The 12,511-nt window shown below is 33.2% G+C and overlaps 1 protein-coding gene across 1 annotated transcript; it reads right to left on the bottom strand.

Moving 5' to 3' along the window:
- Nucleotides 1-967: 967 nt before the first annotated feature.
- On the bottom strand, nt 968-1,926 carry LOC140919734 (uncharacterized). Its single transcript, XM_073366351.1, has 2 exons — nt 1,559-1,926; nt 968-1,376 (listed from the first exon to the last, which is right to left on the bottom strand). The coding sequence occupies exons 1-2, from the start codon at nt 1,924-1,926 to the stop codon at nt 968-970; spliced, it is 777 nt and encodes a 258-aa protein (XP_073222452.1).
- Nucleotides 1,927-12,511: the final 10,585 nt, after the last annotated feature.

Here is a 12,511-nt window from a genome sequence, read left to right as displayed (position 1 = left end):
AGCAAACAGTCAAAATAATTTCCCCCCACCAATGAGATGCAGCACCAGAATTAAGCATAATAGCAACAACTAATTCAGTAAGAGTTCTATTCTTTCTTTCAGCTTTACCATTCATTTCAGGTGAATATGGTGCAGTTGTTTCATGTACAATTCCTTGGGTTTTATAAAACTCAATAAACAAGCCGGAATCATACTCTGTTCCTCTATCACTACGAAACCTCTTAATCTTTTTGTTAAATTGATTTTCTATTTCAGTCACAAATATTTTAAACATGTCAAGCGCTTCACTTTTATTTTTCATGAGATATACGTAAGTAAAATCAGAACAATCGTCAATAAAAGTGATGAAATAACGTTTTCCATTTCTGGTTAGCGTTCCGTCAAGCTCACATATGTCAGAGTGTATTAATTCCAGAGGTTCAGTTTCTCTAACAATTGATTTATGGGATTTCTTAGTTATTTTGGCTTGACTGCAAAAATCGCATTTTTCAAAATCCTTTTTAGATAATTTTGGAATCAAGCCTAAAACACTTAAATTTGAAATCACATGTTTGTTTATATGACAGAGTCTAGCATGCCAAATATTAAAATCACACAACATGTAAGCAGAAGGAGACATCTTATTCATTTCAACATTCAATTTAAACATGCCATCAGTGGCGTACCCTTTCCCAACAAAGATACCATTTTTAGAAATGGTGTACAAATCTGCCCCTATAGACTGAGTAAACCCTGCCTTATTGAGAAGAAACCCTAAGACCAGATTCTTTCTTTTTTTTGGAGTGTGCATGACATCCTTCAGAATTAAGGTCTTTCCAGATGTGAATGTTAGTTCCACATCTCCAATTCCAGCAACATTAGTGGTGTGAGAGTCTCCCAACAACACTTTCTTATCTTCAGCAACAGTGTATGTTTTAAACATAGCACGATCATAACAGACATGGCGTGAGGCGCCAGTGTCTATCCATCATCCATCTGATCCACCAACGAGGTTGATCTCAGTTATCATTGCAACAAATTGCTCTTCAGTCAAGTTGGCCTGATTTATAGCGCATGGCTTGTTCCTACACTTGCGTGCCATATGACCCTCTTTCCCACAATAGTAACAGAGAAAGGGGAGAGGGCCATTTCTAGGAGGTGGTGGCTGCCTAGCAATTGGGACCCTTTGAGGGTTCCCATTCTTGTTGATGTTCTTTGAAGTGCGGTTCTGATTCTTCAGGTGTTTGCCGTTTGGCTTCAGAACTACTCCGATGAACTTATTTTTCTTGTTATTTGCCACAAGAAGAATTTCATCTTTTTGGTATTGCTTGCGAGATTCCTCCTCAATTCTAAGGCGGGTTATCAGACTTTCTAGAGAAAATTCTTTAGTTTTATGCCTAAGAGAATTTTTAAAATATTTCCAAGCAGGGGGCAGTTTGTCAATAATAACAGCAATCTGAAACTGTTCATCTAGGGACATACCTTCAGAGATGATCTCGTGAGCTATTTTCTGGATTTCATGAGACTGAGCTTCCACTGATCTGTCATCTGATATTTGAGGTAGCGGCTAACAACGTACTTCTTGACTCCAGCTTCCTCAGTATCATATTTCATCTTTAAAGCATCCAAAACCTGTTTAGCAGTATTGCTGTCGGAACTGTAGTAATCATACAGATCATCAACAAGTCCATTAAAAATATAATTCTTACATAAGTAATCATCATTTTCCCATTGGGTTAATTCAGCAGCTATTTTATCGTTTGCAGATTGTTCACCTTCTTCTGGTACAACAGGAATGTCATCCTTCAAAACGGTGGCAAGCTTTTTCGTGGTTAGAAAAAACAGCATCTTTTGTTGCCATCGTTTGAAGTGACTTCCCTCAAACCGAAACGGTTTGTTGTGGTCATAAGCAGAAGAACCTAACCCAGTAATTTCGTCGACAGACATGGCAGTTTGAAAACGTCTTAAAATTGTTGTTTTTTGAAATTCGAAAATCTTTGGAAACAATTTATGCCACCGAAAGTATTACTGGGTTGAGTCGCAGACTAGGTCGCTCTTTTTAAGACGTTTCGAGGCACTGACAAAATTGTGCAAGGCAGACTATCAACCACGAAGTCCCCAGGTTAAAACAGCCCAGATACTATGTATCGGAGTTCTACTGCACTGTAGAAAACCATTCTAGAATTACACCATCAATATGGCAGTCTTACGACCGACACTCATAATATGGCACAATGACCACTTGAAAGAGAAGAAAGAGATGAAGCAGTAAGAAGGGGGAGAAAAGAGAAAAGCCTCAGATACAGAGAGCTTTTGGTGTGATTTTCCAACTGGGGAGAACCCTCTATTTCCAACTGACTTTTGACCGGACAGCTAAGAAACGTCTGACCAAAGATTAGGGTTTTGACCGGGCAAATCAGACGCACGAATTCAGGGAGGAAGACTGGATCAGATATGACTAGGTGGAGGGCAGTTACGTAATTAACATTTCAATTAGAGATAGAACACAAGTAATCAGTTAATTAAAAAATGATTAATTAATTTTCAGGAAAAATTATAATACACCACAGACCAGAGTCAGAGCCGGGACGGAAGGCGGCGGCGGCGCGCGCGTGCGTTTGTGGTGGTCAATATTGCTTGCGTTCTCCCTCCTTCACAAAATTGGGGTGCCCCTTGGGGCCCATCCCAAGTTCATTACCTCCACCTTATATACCCTACTAGTGTGTGGTATCCCTCCAATGTGGGACTTCTCAATTTTTTCAATTCACAACAACACTAGCTCTCATAAATGCCATCATTATTTCCAATGAATTTTTCATTAAAGGCATCATCATTTTCAACAGTTTTCCTACGCAAAATCAACCCTTGAATTTATTTAGGGCCTTATGTGTTTCGCTATTTCGTTTGTCCACAAACTACCACGTCTTCTCATTAAGGCGAACTCTATTTTTGCCTTTTCCAGCAACCATGGTAGTCTTTTGGAAAAATGAATATCGATTTTGGATTCTTGTCGTCAAAATCTTCACAAAATATTGCTAAAATACGAAACATTAACACTTATTCTCACGTTTTGGTGAAGTAGATCTATCGGCGCTTCAAGCACACCGGTGATATATATTTTTGCATGATTATGTGGTTTGCGTTGTTTCGAGTTTGTTCTAATTCCTAAAAATGTAAGTAGTTATTTAAAATTGATTTTTATGATTTGCGTAATTTACCAGTCAAGTTTGGTGGACTTAGTGAACTTTTCAGACTCAGTGTCAACCTTTTGTTGAGGCTGAAAATTTCAATTGATTATTGTATTTGCGAAAGCGTTAAAATAAGATATGGGTAAGAATGAGTTTGAATTCATGGGGTGTAAAATAAGTGAGATGAACGCGAAATCCATGTTTCTCACAATTCATTCGGAACTTGCTATGTACGACCAAAACCTTTCACAACAAGAAAACATGTATTTTGTGAGGGCCAAAAGCCCTCACAAAAGAGAAAAACGTCCACAAAGGGGCATTTGTGGCGGCCTTAGGCAGCCACAAATAAGGTGGTCACAAACCTTTGTGGCGGCCAAAACGGCAACAAAGTGTGAAATTTACGTTGTTCTTTGTGAGGGCAAAGGTCGTCACAAACGCCTGCCTTTGTGAGGGCATAGGCCGCCACAAAAGACAAACTGATTTTAGAAAGTTAAGCCTTTGTGAGGGCCCAGGCCACCGCAAATGCTTCCCTTTGTGAGGGTTTAGGCCGCCACAAAAAATGTTCCAGATTAAAAAATAAATATTTTGTGAGGGCTTAGGCCGCCGCAAAATATTAACTATATAAAAAATTAATTTTTTAAATTCGAAAAAAAATTATATATAATAAATTAATATGAATATAAATTTAAAATTTAAATTAAAATTACAATATTATAATTAAATTAAAATTTAAATTAAATTTAAAATATAATATCAATATAAATTAAATTTCATATATAATAAACTAATCAGAATATAAATTAAAAATTTAAATTAAAAATATAATATTACAATTTAATTATCATTTAAATTAAATTTAAAATATAATATTTAAATTATAATTATAATTAAAGATTAATTAAAATTAAAATTAAAATTAAATAAAATTAAAATTAAAATAAAATTAAAATAAAATTAAAATTAAAATAAAATTAAAATAAAATTAAAATAAATTTAAAAATTAAAATAACTATGATATATAAAAATATAATATTAATAATAATTAAATTAATTACTACCAAACCAATAAGAATACTTGAGATTTGGTGAGATTAAAACATAGGGTGTTGTTTAATTTTATTTTGAAGATTGTGTGGTAGTTGAACTTTTGTAGAGTTGTCTATTTAACATATTTTGTACTCTGTTTGTCTATATCGATCATTGATATTATTATTTGATGTAAATTGTGAACTGTAAATGCTTGCATTGTAATATGTGGTGTGTGAGCGATCTAGTATTGCTATATGTGAGTGAATACCCTATATTGTTGGAGCTTGTGTATTATGATGATGAGTTTTTAATGTAATGTATGACTATGAAAATATGTAATGATAATTTGTATTTGATGACATAGTATAGGAACCAGTGAAGTGTTTTGTCCTCATATAGGTACAACGTAACAAACCTAATGATTTCAAGGAATCATGAAATGCATATTTTGATTAATTAAATTGGGACAAATCTGACTTGTGTCGTTGATGATGCTCTTAATAGAGTTCCTAGGCCAACAGGGGGTAGAAAGCTTGATGTTATAGTATAGGAACCAGTGAAGTGTTTTGTCCACATATAGGTACAATGTAACAAACCTAATGATTTCAAGGAAGTATTATTAAACGAGTCACGTAAGTGCCTCAAGTTGAGGAGGTGGTCCGTAAGAACCAGGCCACTGTGACATGTCCGTAAGGACTAGGCCACTGTGACATGTCCGTAAGGGCAAGACCAATTTTGATGTGTTCGTCCATCTTAGTGGTGACATAATATTGAGGCTCCTAACCAAGTACTTGTAGAATGGTACCAAAGAAATATGAGAAATCCAGATTGTAAGAGCATGCATAACATTACTAGATATGTGCGTTGACTTACCTTGGTGTTGGGGATTGTATTAATATTTTACTTTGATTATTCTTGTTAATTGTGATTTGATGTGATACGGCATTTAATCGATGTTTTACGTGTTCTTCTCAATTATTTTATACTATTACATGTTTTCGAAATTCACCACATTCATTGTTTGTATGCGCTCATTTGTGAAAATGCTGTTATTTAAGGTTACTGGTTGGTGATCCATGCTTTGATATGTGATCTTGGGTGAAAGTCATCTTTTATTTTATTTTATCGAGTTTTGAACTAATTTATATTTTGTAAACTCCATCAGTCAAATTGTGTTACATTTTAATCTTTTATTTGGAGATGGAAATTAATTATTTCAAAGTTTTGAACATGTTTTGATGTTATAAATTTATTTTTAATAAGCCTCAACTATCTATAATATTAAAAGATTTTTAATTGAAATTTTTTATGTAACCATTTTGTGTAAGTTTATATCTGGCATCTTAAGCATTATATTTTAAAAAAGAAATTTGTGCGCTCTATTTCAGAACTACTGCAAATCTCTTTCAAAATGAAAGCATTTTATTCTCTATTTTAATTTGGGGTTTAGGGAGTCATAAACGGTCTAACTCTGATTCGTGTGGGGAAAAGTCTTTCTTAGCACAAAACTCCAAGTCCCATGAATTTGTTTGCAAGGGAGAGGAGTTCAAAACTTTCAAGGTGAACCCAAAGTTAGAGATGGAAAACACCAAGATGAAAAGAAAAAAAAAGTGATAAAGATGGCTTCACCTTTTTGTCATAAGAAAAAAAGGATAAGAGGATGCTAGATAGTATTCTTGTGAAATTAGAACTATTTGATGAACAAGATGATGACATTGTGGGTGTGAAAGTGATGGTGACTAGGGTTTATGTATTCTTTTCAATTTATTGAATTTTGTGTATAAAGGGTTTGTGAGTTAGGGCTTAGTTTTTTTGTTATTGATATTGAATGTAGGAAAATTGTTGACTAAAGAAAATTTAAAGTGAGATTGGTGGGTGTGAGAGAAAGTGAGCGTGAATGAAGAAATAGGAAGGGGGATATATCAACTTTTTTGTTAATCTTAATCATACAAAAAATAATTTCAAATCAAGAGAATTAAATTACTAGAGAGTGTGTGAAAGCAACTAATATATCTAGTCACACATGAAAGGTAAGTGTGAGAGAGAAAGCACGAGGTAGGAATTAAAAGGGGATAATTTATTTCTGATTTATTTGGTGAAAGCATTTAATATAGATTTTTCCATGAATAGTAAAAAAAAAAAATCAAATTGTCTTGATCCTAAAGCAAGACAATGCCCTTTTTTTTTCTAAGATGAATGGATCAAAAATATCTCATTCAAGAATAATCATGAATATATTTTGAGTCACACCAAATCTACAATCCCTTAGTCCAATCTCTTGTTTGCACCATGATAAAACAACAATCCATCTATTTTTTTTTAAATTTCTAATTTAATTAAATAATTCAAGTAATTATTTTATCAACTAAAATAAATTAAACAAGACAAATAATAATCACTTATAGATAATGCCAAAACATAATAATAAAGACAAACAACTTCTAACACATCAATTTCATGATTTTGTAAAATAGTCAATAAATAATATAAAAAAAATAATCATGCAAGAAATAATCATCATATAACTGCCACAGAAAAATAATTATATAAAAATAATATTTTTATTTTAATGATTTAAATATAACATAGAGGGTTTAAAATTTAATAAATGTCATTACCCGGTGTTACAATCATAAACATGACAAATGACACATAAATGTGAAGATTCTAGACATCTTATTAATTGTATGATCCTTACATCTTATATGTGAATTCGGCAACAATACATGCAACGGTCAGAAAACGCTAATGGCATCAAATTTCTTTATATAAAAAAGTTCAAGCAACAATTCAAACATATACAACAAACGAATAAAATCTCTTTGTAACAATTCCTTGCATGTAGAAAAGAGAAACAATTATTGAGATAACCTTAGTGTTTTTACTGAGTGTTTACATTAGAATATCCTCTTGTAAGTGTTACCTAGAAACTTGACCCTAAAAGTGGCTTCAACCTCAAAAGTTTGATTGTACAAAGTTTGAGAAGATTAGAACATAGCCAGGATACTAGTATATGTTCTAGTGCTTGTGGAAACTAGTTTGATTTAGTGGATTAAATCCTCATCCTTCCGAGTAAAGAGATTGAATGTAGCTACCCTGTTGGTGGTGAACCAGGATAAATCCTTATACCCTCAATTTATTTTTGAGCACTTAACCGTGTTTGAGAAAAGGTCATATTTATTTTTGTTATCACGACTAACTCTTGTGATGGAGCTACACGTGACAATGTTAGAATATCTCATATGTTTGATGGAGATATATTTGAATATTGGAAGGATAGGTTGAGCAGTGTCTACATCTCATGTGATCCTGAACTCTAGATTCAACCATCTTCAAAGAATTTGACAAATGCTGCTACAAAGAAACTAATAAAGGCATTTTTTATGCTTTATGTGTTAACTACGAAGGAAGCAAGCAAGTGCATGAAGCAAAGGAAAATCTTATAGTCATCAAGTATGAACTTCTTCAGACGAAAGAAGTTAAGGATATTAGGATGTTCTACAGATTCCAAACCTTAGTCTCTAGGATAAAGGTCCTAAAAAACAGCTCTACAACAAATGATCATGTTAAAAGATTATGAGGAGTCTTCTAAGCAAGGGGATACCAAAGGTAACAATTACTTAAGAAGCTAAGGATCTCAACAACTTGGCTCTAGAAGAGCTGATGAGTTCACTCATATCCAATGAGATTGAATTAGTCGAGGATGAACTAGAGAAAAGGTCAAATCCCTTGCTCTCAAATTTAAGGGAAAGAAAAATAATTTCAAGGCTCTGCAAGTTAAGGAAGAATCAAAGGAAAATAAATCTAATGACCAATGTGAAGACTATGAAGATGAAGAATTGTCTTTCATTTCAAAGAAATTCTAGCACATGTGGAATAATATAAAGAAATCAACTCCCATAAAAGAATTTAGATGATCAAGAGATAACATAGACAAAAAAAAATTAGAAAAGAAACAAACAATGTGCTACGAGTGCAAAGAGCCAATACACTTTAAATCAAAATGTTCTAAGTTTGAAAAAAGAAGTTTTAAGTAGAAAGAAGAAAAGTTTGATGGCCATTTGGGATTTGACGAGTCATTTGGTGAAGATGCAGAGCAAGCAAATCTAGTTCTAATGGCTAGTGTTCACTTTGACGTTGATGATGAATCAATAGACGAATAAATAGTGGTATTTTGTGATCTTAATCGTGACGAACTTATCACTATGTTAAATGAATTTCTAAATTATAACCACAAAATTTCCTCGAAAATCAAATATCTTAGAACGATTCATTTCATCTTAACAGAAGAGTACAAAACCCTTGAAAAGAATTTTGAAACCATAAAAAGGAAAATTTTGACTCTAAAGCATAACATTTCAAAACCCTTATAGAAAACTAAATGTAACTTTGCTTAGTATAAAACAACTTTCCAAGAAACAATAATATTGGTATCAATTTTCAAGAACCAAAGGAAGAACCAAAAATCAATAAATCTGAAACTTTGTGTTCCTACTGTTGTCCTATGCTGAAAACATGGAAAAATAAGAAACCTTTCAAAACTAACAAACCAACCAGATATGGATACCTAATAAAAAAACAATCTATTTGATATCCTTAGCAACAACATTGAAACACCAAACATGGTACCTATACATTAGATACTCACAATACATGATGGGAGAAAAGGTCATGTTTCAATACCCAACTCTCAAGGATGGAAGATGTGTGGGATTTGGAGGAACTAAAAAAGGTAATATCCTAAGTCAATTAAGTGACAATGCTTATGATGTTGTCTTCAATCAAAAGTTCTGGTCAAAGGGAAAAAGATGGAATTGTACTCTTTACTGGTCAGAGGCAAAACTACATATATAAAATAAATTTGTTTGATTTAGCAAAATAAGATGTAAAATGTCCCATGTTAGTGAATGAAGAAAAACTGATCCAACACAATAATGGGGCATGCTAACTTGAGAATGATCTCAAAGTTAAACAAACTCAATATATTCAGATGATTGCAAATCTGAAATATAAATAAGATATTCTTTCCTAGGCATGTTAGAAAGGGTAACAATGTTAGAAAGGAAAACAAATAAAATAATCTTTTGTCTCAAATAATGTTTTTTCCACATCTAAACCACTTGTACTCTTACATATTGATTTATTTGGTCCTGTAAGGATAAGTTGGGTTAGTGGTAAAGTATGGACTCCTAGTTGTTTATGACTATACTAAATGAACATGGGTAAAATTCTTAAAACACAAAGATGGTTAACATAAAGTATTTACCACCTTCTGTAAACAAGTGCAAAATAAAAAATATTTTGCATCATAACAATTCATAGTGATGAATTTAAAAACAAGCATTTTGAAAACTTTTGTGAAGAGGGTGGAATTCTACACCATTTCTCCTCACCTAGAAATCCTCAATAAAATGGTGTTGTAGAAAGGAAAAATAGATATCTTCAAGAAATGACATGCATCATGATACATGAACTAAATGTTGCAACACACGTTTGGGAAGAAGTAGTAAATACTACATACTATATTCATAATAGAATCTATAAAAGACCTATTCTAAATAAGAAAAACTTCCTATTTTCACCAATTTGGTTGTTCTTGCTTTATTTTAAATACAAAAGAAAAACTTGACAAGTTTGATTCAATATCGCAAAAGTGTATTTCTTTGGATACTCTTAACACTAAATCATACAAAGTATATAATAAAGAAACTTTGATTGTTGAGAAATCAAGGGAAACAAACAACTCTTCCTCTGATGAACCAATAGATAACTCTAACATCATAGGAACAAGAAACAATGTTCCATATGTTAGTCAAAGTCAACTAGAACCCAAGAATCGATGGAGATAAAAATCATCACATCCTGACACTCAAATCATAGGAGATGTAAGTGACCCTCTAAAGACTATACCTGAATTAAAAGAAAAGTCAGTGATTGGACTCATATCTAAAAGTGAAGTGTCATCAATAGATGAAGCCTTACAAGATGTGAAGTAGCAATGTCGATTTACAAGGAATGAGGGTTTGAATTGTAAATATATCTATTTAAAAATTCCTGAAATAAACTCAAGTTTTAACTCAAGAACGATCTTGGTTAAGAAAACAGAAAATGGAGAACGTTCTTGGTTAGCTTACAAAACAGTTTGTGTTTTATCTTAGTTAATCAATCAAGCTTAATAAATAAAGAGGTAAGATAGAGAATACCACACAAAGATATATTCTGGTTCACCCAACTCGGGCTACGTCCAGTCCTCACACTGTGAGATTTTCCACTAAGTGTTTAAAACAAAGAACCTTCTTGATTTTACAGCACCTAGTTCCGATCAACCTTGATCTGTTTCAATCTCTATTACTTTCCACCCAGAAAGTAAATGCAACACCTATCTAACTTTGATAGGATTTAATACAATCTAAACAAACTATAATAAAACTCTTATAGTTTGAGTTTCTACAATAAGATTGTTTTTGATAGAATCTGAGATTTCTCAACTCTGGTTTGAGATTCAATTCTTTACAAAGAAATCAGTAGTAATCACGCAATCTGATGTTGGAATTTAGAAATGCTTCTTCTTTGTGAAAATTGAGAACTTCAAATATGTGAGTGTGAATGATTATGGGAATTGACAGCACTTGAATTTCTTGCTTAAATTCTGGATATTGGCCTTCCTTTTATAGGCGTTTAGAAGCAGTTAATAAGGGTCAAAAAGAGCTGTTGGTAGTGCTCTGTTATTTTTGACCAAAACCAATATATGAGAATAAAAATAATTCAGCCTTTGAATAATTCAAAACTGATTTGACTGAGTCAATTACAGCCTTGCTTAATCAGTTTTGTGTTCTAGTTTAAGGGCCTTTGAAGCTTCTCACTTAATCTTTGAAGCTGTAACACCCCGATTTGTAAAAGCGCGAGTGTATTTTTTTTCAAAACAAATTCATAAAAACAAAGAAATAAAGAAGAAAATACTTTTGGATAAATATTTAAGTCGTAACACAACGACAAAAGTCAACAACATTTACAAGCAGCGGAAATAGTTTGAAATAAAAATCCAAAGTATTTAAAACAGCAAAATGCACCGGAGCTATGAGACCTATCAGACATAGCTCATACCCCTGAGGTATTCTTGGCAGACACCTGTACAATAGCCCTGCCCAAGAATCTTAACTTCCCCACATCAAAAAGTGGTACATGGAACCCATCAAAATAAAATATCAAGCTGACAATATTGATATAGGTACAGTCTCCAAATTAAAATAAACACAACCCAAAAAGAAAGACATCTAGTCCCTATACGTCAACCTAATCTGATCATTCTACAAAAACTATACATCCCAGATGATCTTCACGCGCCCCGCAAGATCCTCCTGACATAGCTCCAGTCAAGTGTGTCCAACTACATTCTCATTCACAGTGTACTTACCGGTGAGAAGATCTTGATTCTCATATGAGGGCAAAGCATAGATTTCTACAATAGATGTAAAGGGTCACCAATCGAAATTAACAATTAACACATAACATTTACATTTTTAAATGCACAAAATAACCTTTCAACTTAGCATGTACCTTGAAAGGGTTTCCATATGCCAAACATGCATAAACAAGGTCGAAAAATGAAGTTTTTAACAAAACAACACTGTTGTATTCGAATACAGCATCTCTGTACTCCAATACAAGGTTGTTTCAGCATTCAACAGCAAAAACAACATGTTTGTATTCGAATACAGCCTTCTGTATTCGACTACACAGCAAGTCAGTAGCAAAACAACATGTTTGTATTCGAATACAACCTTCTGTATTCGACTAGACGGCAAGTCAGTGGCAAAAACAGCATGTCTATATTCGAATACAACCTTCTGTATTCGAATACACATCAGACAGCAGCAGAAAAACAGCAAAATTCAGCTTTTAAAAGGGTTTTGAAATTAATCAACTCTTACACACAAATCCAAACAATCACACTTAGCAATTATAGCACAATCACCATGACGACTTGAGTTTCGAAAAGGTTTTGCAATCAATCACACTTACACGCAATTTCAAAACATACACACTTAGCAATTATAGCACAATCACTACGACAACTTGAGTTTCGAAAAGGTTTTGCAATCAATCACACTTACACACAATTCTACAACATCCACACTTGGCAATTATAACACAATCATCATGACAACTTGAGTTCAAACACTCAATCATAATCTTGAATCAAACACGACTCGCGTGCCAAGCACCCTAATGCAATGCGTATATGCCAAAATGCATGGACTCGGAATTCCAAACCAAAACCCTCCTCGAAGGGCCGTAAATCATAATTGTACCGC

The sequence above is a fragment of the Cicer arietinum genome, chromosome 3 (genome assembly GCF_000331145.2).
Source record: "Cicer arietinum cultivar CDC Frontier isolate Library 1 chromosome 3, Cicar.CDCFrontier_v2.0, whole genome shotgun sequence".
In the NCBI taxonomy this organism is placed as follows: Eukaryota; Viridiplantae; Streptophyta; class Magnoliopsida; order Fabales; family Fabaceae; genus Cicer; species Cicer arietinum.
Note: the sequence above shows the minus strand (reverse complement) of the source record. Positions and strands in the feature narration are given on the sequence as shown.